At 43.9% G+C, this 24,753-nt stretch overlaps 3 protein-coding genes across 7 annotated transcripts; 1 reads left to right on the top strand and 2 right to left on the bottom strand.

Annotated features, from left to right (window-relative positions):
• Window positions 1–722: 722 nt before the first annotated feature.
• LOC122130315 (minichromosome maintenance complex binding protein) lies at window positions 723–8,525 on the bottom strand. 3 transcript variants are annotated; one of them, XM_042705019.1, is made up of 16 exons: window positions 8,350–8,525; window positions 7,868–7,953; window positions 7,567–7,707; window positions 7,342–7,383; window positions 6,780–6,872; window positions 5,873–6,002; window positions 5,413–5,570; window positions 4,895–4,992; window positions 4,421–4,590; window positions 3,974–4,097; window positions 3,699–3,816; window positions 3,390–3,555; window positions 2,436–2,569; window positions 1,433–1,597; window positions 1,219–1,307; window positions 723–957 (listed from the first exon to the last, which is right to left on the bottom strand). In XM_042705019.1, exons 1-16 carry the CDS (start codon window positions 8,405–8,407, stop codon window positions 831–833), a joined length of 1,899 nt encoding a protein of 632 aa, XP_042560953.1. In that variant the 5' UTR covers window positions 8,408–8,525; the 3' UTR covers window positions 723–830. The 3 variants fall into 3 exon arrangements, with proteins under 3 accessions (XP_042560953.1, XP_042560954.1, XP_042560955.1); XM_042705020.1 differs by having other exon boundaries at window positions 6,780–6,869; XM_042705021.1 differs by having other exon boundaries at window positions 8,359–8,525.
• Window positions 8,526–8,896: 371 nt separating this feature from the next.
• Window positions 8,897–18,686, top strand: LOC122130310 (SEC23 interacting protein). Its single transcript, XM_042705010.1, has 18 exons — window positions 8,897–9,168; window positions 10,140–10,645; window positions 11,395–11,620; window positions 12,566–12,759; window positions 13,384–13,473; window positions 13,827–13,947; window positions 14,467–14,556; window positions 14,874–15,015; window positions 15,139–15,347; window positions 15,447–15,544; window positions 15,783–15,953; window positions 16,063–16,158; window positions 16,284–16,448; window positions 16,805–16,960; window positions 17,129–17,231; window positions 17,336–17,533; window positions 17,749–17,908; window positions 18,194–18,686. The coding sequence occupies exons 1-18, from the start codon at window positions 9,036–9,038 to the stop codon at window positions 18,273–18,275; spliced, it is 2,940 nt and encodes a 979-aa protein (XP_042560944.1). The 5' UTR covers window positions 8,897–9,035; the 3' UTR covers window positions 18,276–18,686.
• A 504-nt stretch (window positions 18,687–19,190) lies between these two features.
• On the bottom strand, window positions 19,191–24,743 carry csgalnact2 (chondroitin sulfate N-acetylgalactosaminyltransferase 2). 3 transcript variants are annotated; one of them, XM_042705012.1, is made up of 8 exons: window positions 24,597–24,743; window positions 22,651–23,466; window positions 22,132–22,348; window positions 21,346–21,447; window positions 21,053–21,234; window positions 20,805–20,899; window positions 20,580–20,661; window positions 19,191–20,479 (listed from the first exon to the last, which is right to left on the bottom strand). In XM_042705012.1, exons 2-8 carry the CDS (start codon window positions 23,303–23,305, stop codon window positions 20,187–20,189), a joined length of 1,626 nt encoding a protein of 541 aa, XP_042560946.1. In that variant the 5' UTR covers window positions 23,306–23,466; window positions 24,597–24,743; the 3' UTR covers window positions 19,191–20,186. The 3 variants fall into 3 exon arrangements, with proteins under 3 accessions (XP_042560946.1, XP_042560947.1, XP_042560948.1); XM_042705013.1 differs by having other exon boundaries at window positions 22,651–23,482; window positions 24,597–24,727; XM_042705014.1 differs by lacking the exon at window positions 24,597–24,743 and adding an exon at window positions 24,461–24,524.
• Window positions 24,744–24,753: the final 10 nt, after the last annotated feature.

The following is a 24,753-nucleotide window of genomic DNA, read 5'->3' as shown; positions in this document are numbered from 1 at the left end:
TTTGTTTGTCTGTTCAGTCTCCTAAACATATATTCTTCCCTTCAAGAAGTCTCTGACATGGTTACAACTGTCAAATGACAGTGCTTCTAGAAGCTTCAGGTTTTGTCATTTCTATTTTACAACTGTTGGTCATCTGCTAGGACCGCGTATGGCAATGTGACCACCGCTTGATATCTAGGGATTTCCAAATCGTAGCTTCTATGTTGGAAGACAACAGGAGAAAGGATCTTGTCTAGCGTGTGTGTGTGCGTGAGCCTGTGTTTGAGGTGTGGGATGTGTCCTGTCCTGTGCCAGGCAGTGCTGTGGGATGCTTTTGTGATATGAAAACTAAACTGTTCGACACCATTGCAATCATGGCTTAAGCAAAACCGCACAGAGTATTGTATCTCCATCCCAAGGCAAATCTTTTCAACTTTGGTGCTTTCACATGACTAAACCCGAGTAGTAGTACTGTCAGGGTAGTTAACAATTATTAGTCTTGTCAAACTAATGTCTGGTTTTTCATAGAATTAGTTTTATATTTGATCTGAAAGTGAGCTTTTAAATATAATGTATGACAGAGGTTGAAGGTAAGTGTTGTAGGTCAAACCTCTGCCCAGAGCTCAAACATGTTAAGCCCAACTTCTCCTTTCCCGTATGATACAAGATCTGCTTTGTGTACTGGATAGAAAAAATGACCTGAAACCTCAACACAGGAAGTTTGAGAATCCACTGACAACAGGTTTGTACTAAACATGAATCATTTTATTAATGGTACAGAACAGTCCTCAATATCATTTTCAACTGGGCTGAGGTAACAGTTAAGCCTTAGTAACCAGGGGCAACGGTCTCTATGGTTCATGACCATTAACAGATTTCTGCTGCTGTATTCTGCTCATACGCAGCATCTCAAGATGTTTGGTCTTCATCCACACGTCTGTGGAGAGGGTAGTCTGACCAAAACTAAGAGACAGCAACCTGGAAACAATAAAGGATACTGCATTACTTCCCTTGAGTGGCTTCGGGTGCGTTTCACAGGCACCTCTTTCAAAGTATCTACTTTGCTGGCTAAATAAATATGCCAATGATTAGCAGTTAGAAAAACTAGTCATGTCATAGGTGGAAACATCATTTTCTGCTCTGGGAAATGATTTGATTAGTTTGAGCACAAACAGTTGGAGAGATGGTGACAGAATAAAGAAACAACCACTATATTTTTTCAGTACAGGTGCAACTCACCTGGAAACAACCAACATTCTGTGCAAGTCCTCTGCTGACATGCTCTGAGGGTCATCCTTACGCATTTCAACAAAATCCTCCTCTACTGCCTAAAAGAGTAAAGTAAACACAGAACCCACCCACAGAGATTATTCATTCATTTTCAACCAGACTGTTTTCCAGGCAATCGCTCCATACTGTGAAAAAAAAAGTTCCTTTCCTAGACGGGCCTTACCTTTGTGACCTCCTCTGAGATGCTGTAGTCCATCCGGCGGGTCACGCTCAGGTACAGGCGGTATCTGTTCATCTGGGACGGCGCCTGGGCTGCCTGGATGGCCCCCAGGAACTCCCCCAGGTTGGGTGGAGCCAGCTGGGGCTTCAGGTGCACCTGGCAGTCAGACTGCAGGGATGGGAAGGGATCAGAAAGCACCGTAAATGTCATCATTATATCCATTAGCAAAACCTACAACAGTCAGTAAACTGGTAATTCCCAACCTCTGTATGACCTTTAAGGTGTAGAACACCAGAGAGCAAATGTTGACCAGGGTTGCAGAAGGCCAATGTGCTGGTTCAAAAGGTATGCGAGAACACTGTTGCCAAGCAACTCAAAAATGACTGCTAATTTTTTACATCATTCAACAGCAACCGGGAAATGCCATTACAGTTTGCATCTAACATTCCTTGCGACATAAAAATCACCATAAGGTTCTGGTCCAAACAACTTAAAAAGGAACTAACTTTAGCTGCTGTCTAGTAATGCCTGAATGTGGCTTGCACTGGGCAAAACCCAACCAGACAACCATCTCAGGAACTTTGGTGAGAGGCATGTTTGCTCTGCTCTGAAGTGGAGTGGAAGGCACAGCCTGGTGTTCCCCCCCACTCGTGTCCTTGTGGTGCAGCTGCAGCCATGGCAACCCCTGAGACTAACATACAGGAATAGCACGGCACATTCCTCAGACTGTTCACATTAAAGCGAGGCCAGGGAACTGATGAGACCGCACACACCCCACACACACCCCCGCACACACACACCCTTCCTCCCCGCTGAGGGACAGAAATATTGCTGGTTTCACAGGTGCCCCATGGAAAACAAACCCCCAGTGCTCCACGTGCCGGTCTCATATGGGCCACTGCCTGGACGGAAACTCTGCTTGTGTAAATCTAGAGGGGCGTCTGCCTGACTACTGTGTGTGTGTGTGTGTGTGTGTGTGTGTGTGTCAGAGGCCTTTTGTCCTCACAGGTAGCAGTGATCGTCCCTCTGACGCGACCAGCACGTTAATATTGCAGGGGAATTCCATCTGATGGTAGTTGAAGTCGTAATCAACCTTCTGCCAGGAGATCAGGTTGCCTAGCGCTGTGATGTTCCGCACACCTGTGCCAGGAGAAAAAGAGCAGAGAGGGGCAGGAGGGTCAAGGGAACGCAAGTCTGCAAACACGCCACACAACAACATGACATACATATTACATATAGAAATGTGAGTCCACAAACTCAACCAAATATATGCAATGTTGTTCCTACTGAAAAGTACTCTGATGTAGACTTGAGTCATGCCATCAGCTCACACGCTTGTTTCAGAAATGCGTCGTCTGCGATGTCTACACAATACAAGACTGGCATTTCTCATGCTTCTGCTAGATGTCTTCATGACTGTTTTGTTGTTATGGTATTAATGGGGGGTCTAGGGTCAGGCCTGGGTGACGCCTATGAGACCCTCATGCCAAGGCACTTTACTGCACCTTAAAAATGGAACTGGATCTTCTAACGGCTTCGCCACTGGCGCTGTGAATGGAACATGCCTTCGGGTTTTGCCACATTACATCACTCCGGTTGTGCCCTTGTGCCCATCAGGAGGAGGGCATAAATGTGTCGAGTGGTTACCAAAATGCCTCCCCGCTGACAAGTACAACACTATTAAGTACCCGAGAATCAGCCAGCCCGGTTGCGCTGACGCACTCTCTTGCGACAGTGTCGCTGAGGAAACGTGTGAGGAAATTCCTGTGTCTCTGTGCTTGGGCCTCGTGTGTCTCCAGTGCCACAACCCCCCTCTCCCTCCCTCCCTCCCTCCCTCCCTGCTGCCCCCCTCCCCCTCTCTCCCTCCCTGCTGCCCCCCTCCCCCTCTCTCCCTCCCTGCTGCCCCCCTCCCCCTCTCTCCCTCCCTCCCTCCCCGCTGCCACCCCGGCTCTCCTCTCACCTGAGGCGTCCAGTTGGCCCTGCTCCAGCTGGGTCTCGTCGAGGAACAGCGAGGTGTTGCTAGCCAGTTGTAGGACGCCGCTAACAAGCCGATTGGCCACGTAGTCCTTCCGCGGTACCATGCGCATGCTGTTCATGTTGTGGAGGCTCATTGGCAGACGGTACGACTGTTAGGTGGAAAGTGACATTTGCTTAACAGTTGATAACTGTTGACTGTCAAACCACGGCTTGTGTTGGCCCAGTCAAAACCACTGGCAATGGCACCAAGTCAGCAAATAGCTCTTGTGGGGAGAAAAAAAAAAACACTCACAGACGGCACGAGCTGCTGAATGATCCGGTACAGATGCTCGGTGTAGGTGGCACTGAGGGCACATCCGCTGAGGTTCAGGGTGAACTTCCCCAGGGGGAGAACATCCCGCCGGGCATACCTGGGCAGAGACACCATCCGGTTTGAGAAAGGAGTCCCATTTACAGTCGCTCTAGCTCTCCTATTCACAGCAGACAATGCTATTCTGACCCCCCTTCAGTGAGACCGGTCTCTTCTCTAATTGATCTAATGAAAGACGGAAGCAGAAATGCACGTACACATTGGAGACGAGGTGGAGGAGCAGGTATTCTGCAGCCAGGGCGTCACCCAGGAGGATGTGCGTGAGGTAGGCCAGAAACTCCGACCTGATGGAGCCCAGCTCGCTCAGGAAACTGGTTACAACTGGACAAACAAAAGAAAAACATTCAGTATATGACACGAGCAGAAATATGCTCTTAGTTGCAATGAAAGGATGTATTAGTTAACAACAAACAGCATACAACACAAATGGATAAGTCTAAAGATCATATTAAAATCATATAAAAATTACAACATTATACATGACATCAAGTGTTAGTTTATGTTAAATGTAATCCAAAGTATTGCGTCTGCATGGAAATATTACAAATTAATGTTATAGGGCAAACACTGCCTCATGTGTGTGGCCCTTGTATTAAAATGGTAACTTGACCATGTGGTGCTATTTTTAGACTGTTCCGGCTTACAGGCGTTTTTGTCTTCCGACACAGCAGAAGGCAGCAGTGGGTTGATGTGCTGAAGGGGCAGGGCATAAACCATGTGGAGGCGAGGCACCAGAGAAGGAGGGGGGCTGTGAGCTCTCTGCTCCTCCACCGTCTCCATGGATTCCATGGGATCCAGTAGTGACGTGGGCTCTCTAAAACACAGGTGGGACGAGAGAGGCCATCATTCAGAGAGGCTTTAAAGAACACTAGGCAACATTAGGGACCAACTCAACTTCTTTCCAGTACATGATAGTGCTAATTGAGTTTAGTTACAACACTGCTGAGCAGAAAAATGAAATTGCTATAAAATGCTTTTAAAAGGACAGGCACCCTTCTAAAAAGTATACTACAAAAAAAGGGGATGAGGCAGGTATGTGTGATAAGTCCAAATATTATGCAATGTTTTCAATATTATCACTCTGAATGTCACTTGACCAAAGCTGAGAAGGATCTTACTTTTCCTCAGACACTCCGCCCAAGGCAGGATCGACAGACAGGATCCCAAACACCTCGATTGTGTCGTTCAGTTTGAAGCTCTCCCAGTCTTCGTACACCTGTCACTCAACAAAACACAAACTATTGAACTCACTATTCAGCACTCCGGAAAAAGTTCCTCCGGTCAATTCAATTCAATTTCACTGAACTATCTCAAAGCGCTTTACAGAGTCCAGAGCCTGAACCATCCAAAAGGTTTTAGAAAAAGTGCTGTACACAATTATGACATCTGACAGCGTCTCACAATGATGACATCTGACAGCGTCTCACAATGATGACATCTGACAGCGTCTCACAATGATGACATCTGACAGCGTCTCACAATGATGACATCTGACAGCGTCTCACAATGCTGACATCTGACAGCGTCTCACAATGATGACATCTGACAGCGTCTCACAATGATGACATCTGACAGCGTCTCACAATGATGACATCTGACAGCGTCTCAAAACTAGACCCGCAGGACTTCCACGTACCTTCACCAGGCAGGCCGGGCCTTGCTCCTCTGGTAAGGGGTAGTTCAAGTCCAGAGGGGAGGTGCAGCTCTGGGTAGTGGTGGTGTTGTTGGAGGGAGCTTCCGTTTCCTGCCGTTTTGAGTCTCCATTTCTTTGGGAGTCACCAGAACTTTGAGATCCTGTATGGTGAATGGTAGAATGTTACTGATCATAGAATGTTTTTTTTTTTTATATATATATATATATATATTTCAAATATAACTTGGGTCTCAAACAAAGGGGCAAACGTGTCCATTTGTCTTTCTCTGCGATTTCAGAGACAAAATGTGGACAGTTAACGTTGTCAACTTGATGAATGTAAATTATTAGATCAACCTTGTGCAAATACAATAAAGAGGATTGCCATGATTTCAAAAGAGCCATCATTATGAAATTATCTACCCAAATTCTAAAGTACATATTGGTGATGCCTTGCTCCTACCTGTGTTTGAGTCCCTTGGCCTTTGTGACTGTGTGTCCATGTCATCATCCTCGTCATAGCTGCGTTTGTGTCGGTTGGGAGTGTATGAGGTGGAGGGAATGACCTGAGCCTGGCTGGAACGGGCATAGCAGTAGGGAACAGTTAAGGAAAAAATGAACTAATATAACGGTGTCCTATGACCAGACTGTTTGGGCTGTTCCACTCCAGACGCCTTGCGTTTCGGCTGCGGCTGATTTTCATTTCGGCACCCATGTTCACAGATCAGATCAGAGCTTACACACACACACACACAGATCAGATCAGAGCATGCACACACACACACACACACACACACACACATCAGAGCATGCACATGCGCACACACACACACACGTTCACAGATCAGAGCATGCACACACACACACACACGTTCACAGATCAGAGCATGCACACATGTTCACAGATCAGAGCTTACGCACACACACACCCACGTTCACAGATCAGAGCTTACACACACACACACCCACGTTCACAGATCAGAGCTCACACACACACACACACACACACACACACACACACGTTCACAGATCAGAGCATGCACACACACACGTTCACAGATCAGAGCATGCACACACACACACACACACACACACACACGTTCACAGATCAAAGCATGCACACTGCCTGCACGAGATGCCTATTTTTCATGTGTGAGGCGAGCAGCTCTCAGCACAAATAAATAATAAAATAGACAGATATAGACGGGATGGCAGAGGCAGTACACACGTCTGGTGTGAAGAAACAAGACGCAGCAGTCGTGCACACGCAACTAAATGGAGTTCCAATAAAGCCCAAGCACTTGTCATGACTTTGGTGATGGTGACATTGAATTTTTATATTGGCTGGAAATAGTCCACGTTAAGGATATCTCTTTCACCCATGAAGATTCCCCTGGAATTGGCACACAGTAGAAGGTCTGTCTTTCAGATGTGACACTGTTTCTGGAATTGAACTCCACCTGCTGATATCAGATACAAGAATTAAATAGGTTTTTTATATGAATTTAAAAATAAAGATTATAAATTATATTTACTAACAAATCCCTGTGGAGTTTACATAACAAAACAATCTTCAATGCCAATTCATTATTTGAGAAAGTCCTATAAAAACTGATGTGTTTCATCACCGGTCAGTCATATCTACTTTTAAGCTCAAAACATTATTTTTTTTTTGGGTGCACTTATACTTTAATATCTTGCCTACTGCCCCCATCTGGTATTAACAAGGAATTACTAGTTGTGTGTAACATGGAAATGACTTTCTCCTTCACTGTGCCTTTTGTGCACCCCGATTACATCCCAACGTTCAAGTATGGTTGTAACCTACCATGAGCTCAGAACTACCAAATATGAAAATGTATTCCAAAATCAGTAAATAATCAGTGCATAACAATGGTGGTATAGGTACTCATTTACAAAGAAGGGACTTACGAGACACTCTGTGACATCCTTGTATTTCCCACATTTCAGACTCTGAAATAAATCACAAAAGTCTTATTGAAACCCAGGCAAGTCCACATTTCTGTTACTGGCAAAGTTGACATCTATCAGTTTAAAAACAACAACAAAAAAACAACCAATTCGTTGTTTTAAAAGAGTAACAGTCACGCCATGAATCCGTCAAATCCAATTTCAAAACAACAATTTCAGACTTACTTTTGACTTGGTCGCAGGGTCTACAGCTTCATAAACTCCCATGTAGAATTCTGGATCAAACATATCTTGTATCAGGCAACGGAACTTCACCAGACTGTTAGGTTTCAGGTAATGAAGTGGAACGTCGTTCAGTGAAGGAACCTGGACCGAAACACAATCTAGTTTCAGAGAGCTTTCGATTCATTATTTGGTTCTTCAAGTCTGCAACCCATTCCTCCGTCGTAACGTTACATTAATTACAAGGTATTGCATGGACATAAACATTGTTAAAGTGTGACAAAAATTATTCAAGAGTCTTCACCCAGGTCTGTGCTTCTTTCTCTGTCAATTTGTCTTTGAAGTAGTCCACCACTTTTTTCTGCCATTCTGGATTAGAGTTGTTCTGTACTGTAAATGAAGTTGATGGATATATTCATGAATACAATTTCACTATTCCCCATCGAAATGAGCCGAAAACTAACTAAGAGTGACAAAATAAGGATGATGAGTCTTTATCTGCTCTAACGTTACACATCAAACTGACGAACAAGTTCGTAAACAATAAACTTTGTGAATGTTAAAAACAACAGTACAATCGATAATTTAAATCAAAACCCAGACTGCCTTTGCTTAGTTTGAATTGTTGTCAATGGTACAATATAACTTGCCATGTAAATTAAAACACAACTTTCCGAGTTTGCAGACGTATACAGGCATGTGGATGCATAACATAAAATCAAGCTTGTCAACTTTTTAGCTAACTTAGCTAGCAAGCAAACATTCTTGCAAGGCTATTTGTCTTACCAAACATCCCCTCGACAACCCCCAGAGGATTATTAATCCAGTCATGTGCGGAAGGCATTGTACTATTCAAAAAAATTGGTAAAATTATGGTTTCTTTCTCTTGCACACTTCAGGTACCGTTCGCACAGTTGATCTCTAAGCACGCTATCCTACCCCACTCAGATGGCCGTGGCGGGAAAATTGCGTCATCAGAAGTTTAACCTTTGAACTCAAACAGAAATACGTCATTTTCCCGCAACTGGGCTATGTGAAATGTGAACAAAACAATTAATAATACAATTGTTTTAGATAAGGAAATGTATTGCAAAAATGTAAACCAATTGTAAATTAATGTAAACGAATTTGTTTTATTTGTGAATGTCTACCAAATTAGTTAGACAGTCCCACCAATAGAGGGCAGCGTAGCAACCATAATCGGTAAAAAATGGTTGATTACTTTAGTCTGAAAAAGATTTCCGACTTTCCAACACGATTTGCGTCGCTGCTTTCACAGATCTATAGAAGGAATGATAACACTTATTGTCGCTCTTTCTTCTTGTACAGATTGTGTTTACATTGAATAACTTTGATACTTCGCGCAAACTATTCAGCGTTGAATGACGAAGACGAACCTTCACAGATCCGGGTTCAGTGAAGTTATGCCTGGTCCAGCTGGAGGATAAGCGACGTGTAATTTCTAAGCAAAAATGGCTGATAGGAGGGGTAGTAACGTCCCCAATTCAAACGCAAATTTGCTGTTCTCCGCGGCCCCTGAGTTCAATTTTAACCTGCCTTTCATACCTGTCAGTCAAGCCACGGGTCCAGCTGTGTTATCGGGAGGTGAGATAAGAAAGAAAATACTTGCTGGCTTACTGTTTTAGTATGTCAAAGTCAGCTAGCGTTTGGTTATCTTGCTAGCCAGCTATCTGGCTAGTCAGCTAAATTGTTTGAAACATGTAGCCTTTTTGCTATCTGTAGTCTGTTGTTGTTTGCCCGACCTCAATATGTGAAAAGGGGTAGTCGCCCACCGGTGTGTTTCATGACTGACGTTAGCTAACAACATTGTGAAGTAATGGAACTAGCCAGATAGCTCCGGTATAGTGAAAGCACTTTGATGTTATAGGTGAGAAGTATCACTAGGGAAGGTTTTCGACCCTCTTTTTATTGTAGGCTAACAATATCACCATGTTATAAGTTTTATAACGATAAGTTGGGAGTGATTAGCATGTCAGAAAAAAAACTACACATTTCCCAATCGGTCCGGTCCAGTTTAATACCAGTTCCGTATAGTTGATTGTCGATAACTCTGTCAATAGATGTCATACATTTTCCAGGTTGTCTTTAAAGAGCTTGAGAGCCTAAACAAATCGACCTGGAGTACAGGATTGTCATAGCATATCATGGCATGTCTAAGATATTCGATTTTGAGAAGGCACTACCTATAAAGTGCGTAGTGTAAACTTAAACAGCCCACTAATGTTATGACCTATCGAGCCAGGTCTAAAAAGGTAAATAAACATACAAAAAAACATTGCGACCTGAATGCTTTAGAGGACTGGAAAATGTTATGGCATTTCTCTACAATAGAACTAATCCATGTATAATGTTTTTGTTGTTTTTCTTATCTTGACACGTGTCATGTTGTAGAAAATGTCTAGAGGCTTTGGCCGACTTCAGCAATGCTGATTATATAGTTTCTGCTTCAAGTTGAATTTATAAATTACAGTATTTTAAGTCCTGCAACAGACTTCTGTGTCACTCCTGTCAGTGTTATTGAAATGTCACTAAAGCCCTGCTTTCTGTGTCTATAGATGACTCCACTGATGTTGGTGAGGAAGACAGTTTCTTGGGCCAGACCTCCGGCACAGCTCCGCAACCCTCCACATTCAGCTACTTTTCCAGTTCGACCACCACCAGCAGCGACCCTTTCGCCTCCATCGGGCACCAGCCATGCCCGCCTCCGGCCTCCTCTGTCGCCCCCATGGCCTCAGGCCCCTCACCAGTCTCCAACGCCGCCACATTGGCTGCTGCCCCCACATTACCCCACTCCAGCCCCCCTGCTCCACAGTTCAGCAACACTGTTTACCAGAGCCCCATGGGCCAGTTTACCCCCCCTCCCACCACAGGAACTCCCCCACCTCCCCAGGCCTCCCAGCAGTTCTACAATCCCTACCGTCACACACCTCTGAGCAGCAGGGCCAGCCCCTACATGGCAGCCCCAGAGGTTCCGCAGCAGACTCCCCCACAGAATGTTAACCCTTACGCACAGGGACCCCCAGCTCAGTCATTCCAGACGGCACCCTCTGCCTTCTCAAAGGTACCACTGCCCGCAATTACAAATTTCAATCCATTAGGATTTTAGCCACTCATTCATAGTCCATGTATCTGTGTAGAAGTGTTATATATATATATATATATATATATATATATATATACACCTGAATTTCCCTAACGGGATTAATAAAAGTTTATCTTATCTTATCTTATCTTATCTTATCTTATCTTATCTTATATGGCTCCATCATGATTCATTCATGTGCACCTAATGGTTTCTTTAATGAGATACAGTTCATTGTCGTGTCCTTCAAAGTTAATCATTCAGCTAAAATCATGATATCTACTAAGGTAGTGACATAATCATTTACAGTTCAAAGGGAAACTTCAGGATTTGTTAACCTGGGCCCTAGCTTCCCATCGTTTTGGGTCCAGATTTTGACTAGGGACAAAAACGATTGAAATGGGTCCAGTATTGAGTTAGAACACTATAACTGGCCACTGCATAGTGTAGTCCCATGGGACATGCATCCGTGTCAAAGGAAGCCACTGACAGGCTCATCATCTAATTCAAAGTGTCTGACTACATGAAATGGTTCCCTACCAAGATAGACCTATGTCTGTTTACATCAATAACTGTAAAAACATTTTATAAAAAAAAATTGAAAATTACTTTCTGTTGTTTCAGTTTCTGTTGGAAGTGACTGTAGAAACAGGCCCAGGTTGAAAGTGTATCTTAAAGTAGTACTCTTCTCTCTGTGGAAATACTTGACTAGTCTCTTCTTCCTCCAGCCTCCTCCTCCTCTTCCTCCTCCTCCCACACAGAGTCAAATGCCCCCATTGGCCCCCAGTATGGCTGGACCTCTGGTCCCGGCCAACCCTATGATGCCGTACAACTACAACGTCTATGAGCCTGTGCAGCCCCACTGGTTCTTCTGCAAGCAAGTAGAGTCCAAGAAAGTCTGGCTCCCCTTCAGTATCCTGGACTCTCTTCGCCTGGAGGAGACCTTCCATTCAGGTATACCATGGTCATAGTGGATTAGAAGAGACCTTCCATTCAGGTATACCATGGTCATAGTGGATTAGAAGAGACCTTCCATTCAGGTATACCATAGTGGTAATCCATAGTGGATTAGTAGTACTTTACTCATTGTGTAGGTTGCAGTTAAGTGGAGGTTATGATGAAGCTGAAATAGGCAGTGTTCTGTCCTCCTCACATTGATTCGACAGGCATCTGAACAGTTTCCAATCAAAGAGATGAGGTTCTAAAACTAACATTGTTTTATTAATAGAAAGGGTGACACTGAGAAAATAGAAAAAAAGCTTACATTAGTCTAGAGAAAATCTCATGAATCCGAAACAGACCATAGTTACTATGGCTTAGTAAGTTTAGTTTAGTTACTACGACTTCAGTTAACTAAGTAGATTCTCAATGCACAGGTGCAGTCCTATACAAATCCTATATTAGAATAGTCTACAGTCGTAATCCATAGTAAGGGACTTGTAGAGATGTAGCAATAACATAGTCTTAATATGACATACATGTTTTTTGAGACAATGTTCGAGGGGATGTTTGAAGATGGTGGGAAACAGTGAATGTATAAGGCATTAAACGGGGGAAATGTGGTACAGAGTACTCCATGCGTGGGCTATAAGATGTCTTGGCAACGTTCAGAAAACTGCGTAACTTAAATTGCCATTGGAGGGAGACAAAACATAGAACAAAACATGCATACTTTTGGGTTTAACTTTGAGGATATGTGGTTGAACTCATCACTGGACAGTGTTGGTAGTTCAGCTTGTTTTCTTTCATCTTCTGCCGTTTCAACACTGAATGTCAATAGACAGGTTAATGTTACACAGCTGGTATGGTACAGGTTGACTTTATAAACTCTTTAAATTTAAGTATTGATGACACAAACAAACTTCACTCATTTGTCCAATAAACATTTCTTCTGATTAGTCCAACCAGACCCAGAGAATGTGATCGTGTCTACGGACGGCGGTCGCTACGACGTCCAGCTCTACGACCGGATGCGCACGGCGGTGTACTGGGAGGAGGACCCCACAGAGGTGCGGCGCTGCAGCTGGTTCTACAAGGGCGACACCGACAGCCGCTTCATCCCATACTCGGAGGAGTTCAGTGAAAAACTAGAGGTTTGTCCGTGTTTTAGGAATACTCCACCCCTCAAAGAAACATTATACCAAGAAGAAGAGTGTAGTGTGTTCTGTTTATTTTCTCCCCCTGACTTCCCCTATGTCTCCCTCCCTTCTTATGTATGTTACAAATATGTGTTTGAGTGTTGGGATGCAGAAGTGTATGTTTGGATGCATAGTCCATGGTCCAGTTTAGTAGAGATGTGTTTGTACTGTGTTTATGGAAGTGGAGGGCTAATTAAATCAATTGCTTACAAATTGGTCAAAGAGGAATTTCTCTTTTTGGCTTTTGGAAAACAAAAGAAATATTGTTACATGACTGATTTGCACATCTTTTAGATTGCAGATTTTGTATGGGGCTAGGAGGAAATTCTTTATACGTGTTCTCTTAAATAGCTCACGAAAGCCATCTCTGGAAAATCTGTTTTCATGAATGGTTCTTGTATCAGGTGCAGTAACGCAGTGACGTGTGCTTTCTCTGTGGCACTTCTACATGTGAGATCAGTACTGATCAGTACATCTGTTTGCTGTCAGCTGGTCAACTCTAAACAGCTGTAGAATGTGGCAGTGTCCAAAACTACTGAAACCCTTGACTGAGTCATGCATCATGTGTCCTATTCTAAGGCTGAGTATAAGAAGGCTGTATCCACTAATCAATGGCATCGGAGACTGGAATTCCCATCTGGAGAAACAATCGTCATGCATAATCCAAAGGTAAAAACATGACCCTCCCTTATTAGAATCTTTCCATAGGCCTAGTCGTTGGCTCCCCCTCAGAACTAACCTTTTTCACAACATGGCATTGGAACCTGCTGTTGAATCATTACTACCAGTGTACTGACTAATCTAGTCATACCAGTGCATAGGCATAGGCTATGACATTTTTTAAGGATACAGAAAATCTGCACACCCTTATATAGAGTTCCTTGTTGGGACACATCTGAGATTGTTTTTCTGGGCCAGGAAAAGTGTTTCTGTGAAGAACAAATAGCATAGTGTCAATAGTAATGCCAATAGATGTTTCCAGGACTCATGTGCTGTGGTTTGCTTGGCGTGTCGCTCTGCAGGTGATTGTTCAGTTCCAGCCGTCTGCTATGCCAGATGAATGGGGCACCACCCAGGATGGGCAGACCAGACCCAGAGTTGTCAAGAGGGGTGTAGATGACGATCATGATGAAGTCCCTGATGGTAAGGACAAGTGCCCTCAGGCCGAGTGGATGAAAATGATTAGAGGGCATTAACATATACATTACATGACCTAGATATGTGCCAACTGTTCGACTGTCAGCAATGGCCTTGTAAGGTGCAGGGCTGATTTAAACCAGTAGATGGCGTTTCGAGCCATTTTCAATCACAATAATTGGTAATTATAGAAAAGTATAGAATAGAAAAGCGTTTATTGTCATTGTATTCGCATACAACGAAATGTGGAGCGCTGTTCCTGTTGGTGCGACGAGGGACAACATATAACACAACAACAACATATAACACAACAATAGTACAACTACCTAAAAACAGTACAAATAGCTTAAAAAATATATAGATATATAGCCTATTAACACAAGCATTGATATGTTTAATCACAGTACAATCATATTATTTAGTTTTGTTTCTCAAAAACACATTTAAGTGTGTAGTTCCTCTTTAAGGACTGACCTGTGTCTGTTTTTATGGAGTGTAAGTTCATTTGGATTTCCCCCTCTCCAGGAGAAATGCCGCCGGTTGACCATCTGGTGTTCATGGTGCATGGGATTGGCCCGGTGTGTGACCTGAGGTTCAGGAGCATGGTGGAGTGTGGTGAGTGTTTTTAACGCCCCTAATAGCGCAAGGAATTTCTTCATCATCTGGGCAAGTTTCAGCAAAGTATTTTGTCTAATCTTTTAGGATTTAATGTTCTGTGACTAATATTCGCCACAGGGATGGGTAGTTAGACATTCTTTATGACTAATCAAATCTGTTACGACCAAGAACATTTTTGATAACACTTTTAAAGAATCCTCTCAAAGGTTTTCACTTCTGTAAAATGCTTGCCACTCAAATTCAATCTGCTGGTTGAGTTTTGCAAGACTCAAGTGAGTTTGTTTCATTTTGTTTTCCTTGTCTTGTGTCAACAGTGGACGACTTCCGCAGCGTTTCCCTGAAGCTCCTACAGAGTCACTTTAAGAAGGCCCAGGATGACCGGGTCATCAGCAGAGTGGAGTTCCTGCCTGTTCAGTGGCACACAGCCCTGCATGGTGATGCCACTGGAGTTGACAGGTGAGGAGAACCGTAATAACACTGACCTGAGGTCAGATAGGATGACCAAAAGCTCCCCTCGCGTCTGCTTTTGAGTGAACAGATTTGAACTCGGTTTGTTGTTGTTGTTGTTATTGTTTACAGGCGGATAAAGAAGATCACACTACCCAGCACAGGTCGCTTGCGTCATTTCACTAATGAGACCCTCCTAGATGTCCTCTTCTACAACAGTCCCACATACTGCCAGACCATCATGGACACTGTTTCGAAGGAGATCAATCGCATCCATGCTCTTTTCATGGAAAGGAATCCTGACTTTAAAGGCGCCATATCTGTGGCTGGACACAGTTTAGGTAGGAAATGAACCTGTGATGTCACCTCCATTTGGGGACGGGAAGGAAGGATTGGTGGCGTGACTTCATTGTGAATGGTGAACCCCATGTCTTTTGCAGGTTCACTGATTCTGTTTGACCTGCTGGCAAATCAGAAGACGGGCTCTCCTACCGGTACCCCAACGGCCAACGGGAATGCTTCTCCTGACGTCAAACAGGTATGGACACGGACTGTAATTACTGTGCACTTGGCCTGCCAAAGCTGATCTGCACAGTGCTGTAAGCCGAAGGTATTGCAGAGACAAATAATGTCCATACACTGAAAATATAGTTCTTTCTGATAATTTCATAATGGCCAGGCATTGGTGTGTGTTGGCCAGTTGGGTCACCTGGTTACTTCCTGACCTTGAAGAAGTTGCTGAAAGCTCTTGTGCCGTGATGTTCTTCATGATGCAGATCAGCACACCAGTCGCTGAGGAGAACAGCATCGCAAGTCAGCCGGTGGTTGAGGAAGAGCCGAAGGAGGATGGAGAGGAGTTTGCAGACCTGTCGGCTGTTCTGGAGCACCTGGGCTTCTTAGAATACCAGAGTACATTTGAGCAGGAGAAGATTGATGTAGAATCTTTTGTAAGGCATTGATCTTTACTATCTTTTTTACTTTTTAAATGTTTATCTTCATGCAACGGTACAGTGAGATAACAGCCGAGGACCTTATTTTTGTTTCTATCCTCTCTAGCTGATGTGCACAGTTGAAGATCTGAAAGAGATGGGCATTCCCCTGGGGCCACGCAAGAAGTTCTCCAAGTTTGTCAAAGAGAGGGCAACCAAGCAGGTTAGTGGCCACGTCTACACCTCCACTGCGAGTTTCTCCTGGATAACCTTTACTTGAGATATGGAAAAAAAACGTGAAATCGTGTGACCTGAGCATCTGAAAAATGCTGTTTAACAACATTTCAGGCAGCAGCAGCAGAAAACCGAGTGGCTAAAGAAGTAGTCAAAGAAGCTCCTCCACCTCAACATGCAGAGCCTGCCCCAAACCCAGTCCCTAGCAAACCTCCTGTCGGCAGAACCGTGTCTTCCATCCATGTAGACTACAACTTCTTTGAGATTGGCACAGGCCAGGTTAGTTCTGCTTTGACCTCTTCATCTTTACCATACTATGGTATATATTTTTTGAAGTGCTACTGATAGTTTATAAGTTATGAATTTTGAATATTTATTGCTGTGAATAGACCCAGTTCTAACCACATTTACATTTAGTCATTTAGCAGACGCTTTTATCCAAAGCGACTTACAAGGATGTATACACATTCTTTACATTTACACTGATGGCACACTGCACATCAGGAGCAATTAGGGGTTCAGTGTCTTGCTCAAGGACGCTTCGACAGGAAATCGAACTAGCAACCTTCTGATTACTAAACGACTTCTCTACCTCCTGTACCACTGTCACCAAAGGTAATCTCTTTGTTGTGTAGGTGTCTGTGATCTATCATACACTGGACTTTGAGCCGACAAACTTCTTTGCCCTGGGCTCCCCTATTGGCATGTTCCTCACAGTAAGAGGTTTGGAGAGGATCGAAGAGACCTATCAACTGCCCACCTGCAAGGGATTCTTCAACATTTACCATCCGGTCTGAACACTCTTTTAACCCGTTTTGATATTATCATCTTTTTGGAACATGACAAATGCTGTGGTTTTAAAAGAGATGACTCAAAGGCCCATGCACAATTGAAGTTGATGTTGTATTTGATCTTCATACCCAGCGATTTTGATCTGAACGAAATGTGTGTTCTTGTAGTTGGACCCAGTGGCATACCGGATTGAGCCCATGATTTTGCCTGACCTGGACCTGAAGCCTGTTCTGATCCCCCACCACAAGGGCCGAAAGAGATTACATTTGGGTACTGCTCCTTATTCATGTCCTCTCTTCCCTGAGTTGTGTTTCTGTTCCGTGAGTAGCCTGGCTGGCTGAGCTGTGGTAACACGTAGGCGTTTGTGTTTGCAGAGCTGAAGGAGAGTCTGTCGCGGATGGGTTCGGACCTGAAGCACAGTGTCATCAGCTCCCTGAGAAGCGCCTGGCAGACGCTCAACGACTTTGCGCGAGCTCACACCTCCAACGCACAGCTGCAAGCCGAGCTGGCCATGGTGGCCAACCAGATCCAACAGGAAGAGCAGAAACAGCTGGAAAATGCCGAGGGAGATGGTGAGCTGTGCCCCAAAATGGCTGCCCCCTCTGAATAACAATCACTCCACCTATTATGCACATTTGTGATGGACGTGTTCTCAGGAAACATTAAACCAGGGGGATAACCACCCGTTTCCATGTTGTGCAGTAAATCCAAATGTCATTTGTCATAAATGTCTCTGCAGCATTTTGTATGAGGCTAGAAATGATCTCTGCATGTTTGTGTGTTGCAGTGGGTAAGATGGTAGAGAGCCCAGAGCAAAGAGAGGATTACCCGTCCGTGAAGATTGGAATGCTGAACGGAGGGGGCCGCATCGACTATGTCCTGCAGGAGAAGCCCATCGAGAGCTTCAACGAGTACCTCTTCGCTCTTCAAAGTCATCTTTGCTACTGGTACATTTTAAGAATGATTTAATATAGTCATACAGCCACTCGTTTGTGTCAATTCTAGCGGTGTGCATGCTAACTGGTTATATTTGGGAGTGTGCATAATACCTCACTGCACAAGTGAACAGTAATTATTAGTATTTACCAAAGCACCCCATGTTTTCTGATATGTGCACCCCTAGTCAGTTCATCCATGAGTATGTACGGAACATCACATTGGATCATAGACACACACCGGTCATTTGAACAGTGCGTTTCCTTAATGCCTTGTAATGTTTACATCTATTACAGGGAGTCAGAGGACACAGCCCTGCTCATTCTGAAGGAGGTCTACAAAACCATGGGCATCCATCCTGAGCAGATTATTCATTGATGAAGTGCAATATATATATATATAAAACCACACAGACCTTTTTCTTTGGAACATTCAGAACTGCAGTAGATTCTTGTCATTACCTGTCAATGTAGTTGGTGAATTCATTATACAGGAAAATGTCTGTTTAGCTTTTTTTCTATTGTAGTCTTGTAAAAAAACAATCCATGTGTATTATGCCATATGTCTTAAATTAAGAAAAGAAACTAATCAGTGGATTTCAAGGCCACATTGTTTTAAAAAAACATTTTTATAGAGTAAATACAATGCAGTTGAGTAAATACCCATGAAGTTGATCCATTACATGGGGGACGTTGAGCTCCACCTAATGTGAAGATACCCAAGAGCCTAGGTGAGACATTACATTATTAACAAGTCATAAATAAAAGAATCAAAGGAATTTATGATCAACACGGCTTCGTATAGTTTCTTCATGATAACTTTTGCATTTTGAAGGCAGCTGTGTACAATACCGATAGTCTTTTTGTTAATAGATGTTTTCTACTTCAGACAAAAGTCAAACTTGTATGTAAGGAGTAACAATATACAGTATATATCCTTGATAAGACAAAACCTCTCAGAACTACTTCCACCCACAGAGGCCAAAACAGGGACAAAGTTTATGCAAACAAACGGCTTTAGTCCCGGCCTTGCCCCACATGTCCCCCAGACGGAGCCGTGATTGGACAGAAAACCCAAACTCATGATCCAAGGGAGACGCCAGCCTCAGGCTTCACCCTATGGCTGCAGATCTATAATGAGAACAGATAAACTCACCGCTTTATTCAGCTGCTCCACAAAGGCCACTTTAGTATGAAGAAGGTTTAAGCTAGATATGGGGATAAATGGAAACACTGGCAATAATAACACCATAACAACTTATGTAACTTCTGAAAGAAGACTTGGGTCTTGGGATTTGGGTTAAAATTTTATTCATGTTATCAAAAGGACAAGAAATGAGACATGGAGCATGCTGCTGTCCAGGCTTCCCCTCCGGCTCATGTTTACAGATCTTTATATACACACAACATCTTGGGAACAGGACATTCGCTTTGTCCTCATTTTGTAATTCGAGGCACATCATCAGGTTGCACCCAGTTACACCAGTTTCGGTGGCTGAAGTGGTCTCAAACAATTTAAGACAAAAAAAGCTTTGACAGCTGAGACCGTTTCAAATTGTTATCGCCTTTACAAAGCACTAAGGTTTTTGTTTTGTTCAAATGTGGCATTTAAATATAAAAAATGATCAATGTAACATATGTAAAATATGAACAAGCCCATGCTTTTTGTAGCATTTCAAAAGATGTTGCATTTGCTGATCCATTCACACAGTTCTTCCTTCAGTAACATTTACTGTAGTATTAGATCCGTAAACTTCATTCTCAGTAACAGATTGTCCCTTTCGGAAATGACTGCTTTAACACTGATCCCTTTTTCATCACAGCGCAGTTAGAAAATAAAAAAGGAAATATGGCTCTACGAACAATTGTTAAAACCAGCTATACAGACAGTAAAAGTACTGAAACTCTGTATTAACTTCTAAGGCAGGAAATATGCCTCAATGTCATTCATTCAAGTTCAAACTCCTCCCTGGAGAGCCACGTAACTGTAACCCACTTAAAGCTTCCGTGGCAAGCCGGAGCTGAACTGACCTTCATAAAAGCATTTGGCCATTTAGACAGCCTCTCCGAGACGGCTGATCTCCTCAGGTGGAGATGCCAAATAGTCATATGGGCATTGCCGTCGAGTCTTTCTACAGTGAAGTACAGGTCTTCACAAACCCATTGTTTCGGAGGTTTGGCTAATCCTTGCAGTAACCATTTACATCTCGACAAAACCTTCAAACAGTAATCCTAGTATCCAGTGGTTAGGTCTAGGTTTAGATTAAATCCTACGTGTGCAAGGCTGGTCCTAATCCTCTGCTTTGCTCTGAGTCCTGAAGGCCTGCTTCCGGAGGTGGTTCTCGATCTCCTCTCGGAACACCAGCATTCCCAGGTGGGAGTGGGAGGCCTCGTTCATGGCCTTGGACTGGATGCACATGCGGTACTGCTCCGGGGTCAGCTCGTCCGCACACCGCTTCTCGTGCCACAGGTGGAAGAGGCTGGAGACGGGCGTGCGCACCACTATTAATTCGCTCCGCAGGTACTTCCTGTACAGGTGGACGTCCTCCACGCCCCAACCTTTGACCTCCAGGTCGAAGCCACCTGTCATGAAACAGTTGGTCTCAAAACTGAATCCAATTCCATTTTAATTTGTTTGATATTGGCACTTAATTATTTTATGAGGGGTTGTGACTTCACTTACCAATGTTTAGGAAGTCAGATCGGTATTGGCAAGTCATACCAAAACCAAAATCTCTCCAAAATCCGGTGTCTTTTTTATGAATCTGTAAAAGGATTGTTATTAATTGACCTCTTCTACTATTCTGTGAATTGATCGTATAAGCTTGAGAACAACAATAACAACGACTTTCAGTATAGTGACACCGGCATACATACTGATGAAGTTGAAATATTAGTAGTGCCTTACCAACTGATTTTCAATGGGAGGAGCCAGCTCAAGATTCCCATAGACAACAGCAGGATTATAGAGGCTAAACACCACTGGATAGAAGACTTTTTTATCTGAGGAGAAATCAAAACTGGTAAGACAACAAGCAGATATCAACTGTCCATGACTAGAATATTGCTCAGCTGACTTACAAGACAATAATGAAAGCAAAAGGCTCTATAGATTAAAAAAGAACATCTAATCTGCTGATAATCTGTAAAACATACTAGGGGCAGTGTTAAGGCGGCAAGAGTTGAGAAACTCCAGGTTGAAGTAGATGTCCACGTCACAGAAGAACATGAGGACGTCGGCACTCCTCTTCCAGGCATGAGCGCCGATGTCCAGGCCACGGCCGCGGGAGAACTCCTCATCCACAGGAAGTAAGGTGTAGTCTGTGAAGTTCTCCTCTCTGAAGGGTGAAAGGGCAACTTTACCACCACAGACACGGAGTTCTTTTGGCGGGCAGTAGATGGAAGGATTTAGTGGGCACCTTTCTTGTGAAGGTTACTTTAATACAGACCTGGCCATTTTTTGAAGCGAAATCTTGACATCCTGCAGTCCTTTCTGCCCAAAATAGACCACAGTAAGATAGACTCGCTTGTCTTGCAGTATGCATACTTCTCTGGAAGAATAAAGGAAACAAAACAGTAAGCCTCATCAATCTTATACTATATTAAAATGACAGGTTGGAAAGCACTGTGATTTTATTGATGAGAAAAAAATGAGAAAAAAACAAATCCATTTGCAATGAAATATATTGCCCCCAGGAATGACATCCTTTCAAAGCTCACTGTGGTGCCTGCTTAAACCCTGAAAACACAATGATGCAGAGACACGCCCAGGTAGTGAAGTCAACACAGTGTCCAAACACTGAGGACATGTTGTGGTCAGAGACTAATGTTCAATAACAACATTCTCAAATATGCAGCCACTTCAACCTTGCCCATTGAGATGACGCAAGCAAGTCAAGCACAAAAGATACCCGCCCTTTTTCATTCAACTATTCAGACACAGCAGGGCAACAGCAGGGCAGCGACCAAAAGAATTTGATGATGTGGTTTCAGTTAACGCCATAAATCTGAGGCTTTTTCCCAGGCACGCTGAACATTAGTGTGCTTTTCAGACGTTCAGTCAAGGACTGCTCTATCTAAAGTAAACAGCATGTTTTCAGATACCATGAAGAAATGAAATATACAACACCATGCCGTGCTTTTGAAGAAATCAAAAAACAAGAATGTCAGAAAACTGTCAGACAACCATCTTATAGTCCTACAGTTCCCCCAAACTGAGCCAAAGACAGCCTCACCTGAAGATGTGGAGGAACTGAGTGAAGGTTTCAGTCCTGCCTGAAAGAGGCACTATGAGGTTGATGATGGTATGGGTCATCTCCACGGACACGCTCCGCACCTTCATCAGTGGACCAAATGGACGGAAGAGAGTGACTTGACGGAATTCATTGGAATCTTCTTTAGCAAAGAACAGTTCATAGAGAGTGCCCTTGTCCCGCTCTGTCCTGTACAGCCCTGTATAGGGACAAAATGAAGGCATCATTCGTTTGGGCCAATTTGTTCACTCAAAGCATAGACCAATCCTACATACAGATTCTTAACACGAAGAAGATATAAGTGAAAACATATATTGATAAATATAGTTTTGTAGATAAATACAATTGTTTGGTGTGGTGTCTGCAACACAAATATTTACCTTCCGCTGCAATCCAGCACCATCAGAAAAGTTTAAGTTAGGCATTGATGGAAGCAAGTTTACTCATTTACCAACTCTTGGCAGAGATAAGGGAGTTGTGCTGTCACTGAACGAGTCGTACCTTCAATAAAATGGCCCTCAGTGTACGTTTGTCTCTGCATGGGAACATCCTCCTCTTGTGCGTCCTCGTCGTCTGGGTTGTTGATGACATCCAGTCCTGCTTCGATCACCTCCACCAGCTCGTCCCGCCGGTCCTTCCTCACAGGCTTCTCCTCTGGGTGCCGCGTGAGGCCCATCTCCAGTTGGAACACCTTGGTGGAGGTGAAGCTCTCGAAGGGCACCAGGGCGTACTCGCTGGGCAGCCTTGCCCCCGTGCTCACCTCGGCCTTGTCAATCTGGGCGTGCAAATACTCCAGCAGGTCTCCGGGCTCTTGGTCTTTGTCACTGGTCAGTCCCGGCCCTCCTGCCGGGGCCTCCTTGCGCTCCTGCAGGGCCTTCAGCTTCTCGTTCATCTCCTGCAGCTCCTGCTTCAGTTGGGAAATCTGCCGCTTCAGGCTGTTGGCCCGACTGACGTGGCGCTCCTCCTGCTCCTGGAGCATGGCCTGGTAGTACTCCCGGCCATAGGGCTCAGCCCCCAGACCTGGCAGGGACAGACCGGCATCAGCGGGTGGTGTGCACTCCAGCAGGTAAGCGAACAGTAACAACACCAGGAGCAGGAAGATGCCCAGGAGGAGCCATCGTGCTCTGCCCTGCAATGGCAGTCCCCGTCTGGGCATGTTGGGAGAGTGCAGTGCAGGGCAGGCCTCACCGGTGGCAATATAGCAACATCATCTTCCGCTGGTGTATAAACTCCACGTCACCTCCTCTATGCTGGACGGAGTGCCACTCTTCTCGGCTACCACTTCCTAATCAAACAAGGGGTCTTCCTCTCACAGCCCTTGTAAAAATAAGAACTATGTTTAGGGGGGGAAAAACAAAGCAATTCATGCACCTCCAATGTGTTCCTGTAACAACTTGCAAAAATGCAGGCTAGCAGGGTCATGAAACATGATTGCATCAGTCCACTCACACTGGGTAAGGCATATCATTATCTGCCCCCTGTTCTTTGGCAAAAACAGACGGCGTTACCGGTGGATACAGAAGAAAATATAAAAACTTAGATACACAGCTAAAAAAAGCTTTCATTATATCCACTGAAGTAATATTAAATACACAACTGATCTAGAACTTGTTTGGGTCTACACTGAAAGTCATGCATAACAAAAACAATCTGACGTAAGTTTAATTATTCAATTGTTTCATTACAGAGCTAGTTCAGCAGCTGTACATAGAAACAGTGGTTAAATGTAAGGTGTCTATCTATCTGAATTATGAAACGTATCTGATTCACTTGCTTATTGCTAAATGTTTGCTGATCACTCTACCAGCCAAGTAAGCTAACTGGGTAATCATATATTGTTGTTATGCAAACAATCTTTGAACCTAATCGACGAATTACAATTCACTCGCCATTAAACGACTGGCTTTGAGAGGTAAGGGGGTGGCGTCAATAAGATCATATGATTGGATTAACGGTTATTCTTTATAAGGTATGGCGCGAGCTGCATCCATAGTTTTTCTCCAGTTCGGAAACGTTAGCACTTCACCTAAATCTGCAAGTGAAAACTTACTGTTTAGGGGTCTGATAACGTAACCGCTAAGTTAGCCATTTCCTGGCTCCCATGTACAGTAATTTGGTTCGTTAGCATATGAATTACGGGTAAACAACAGTAACGTCCACGCTGCATGCAAGTTCAACTCACTCTGCTTACACTCACACGTTTTGTACATTTGAACGTTGTATATTTTGTCCGGGGAAACAAATAGTTTGGCAAACTGCTGACCAGCTATGTTAGCAAGCTAGAGGGTTAACACGGCGAAAAATGACTTACCAAGCACCTTCATAGCCAGTGATAACAGTGGATCAGAGACTTTGAGGGGCCTCAAACAACCAGTTACCTAAGTTCTAGTAACATTTTGTTAAACCATGGATTTCGTTTACAAACTGTTAAATGCATTGTTGCCTACCTTGGTACAAAGGGTCCTATCTCACTCGTAACCATCACTGTGTAGTAGTGGTGGGAAAGTGGGGAAGAGAACCATACATTACAAACATGGGAACGCCACGGGGCAGACGCAAATGTGACGTAATCACGAGATGAACTCCCCACTCCCCATATGATAG

This window comes from Clupea harengus, unplaced genomic scaffold, assembly GCF_900700415.2.
Source record: "Clupea harengus unplaced genomic scaffold, Ch_v2.0.2, whole genome shotgun sequence".
Lineage (NCBI taxonomy): Eukaryota > Metazoa > Chordata > Actinopteri > Clupeiformes > Clupeidae > Clupea > Clupea harengus.
Note: the sequence above shows the minus strand (reverse complement) of the source record. Positions and strands in the feature narration are given on the sequence as shown.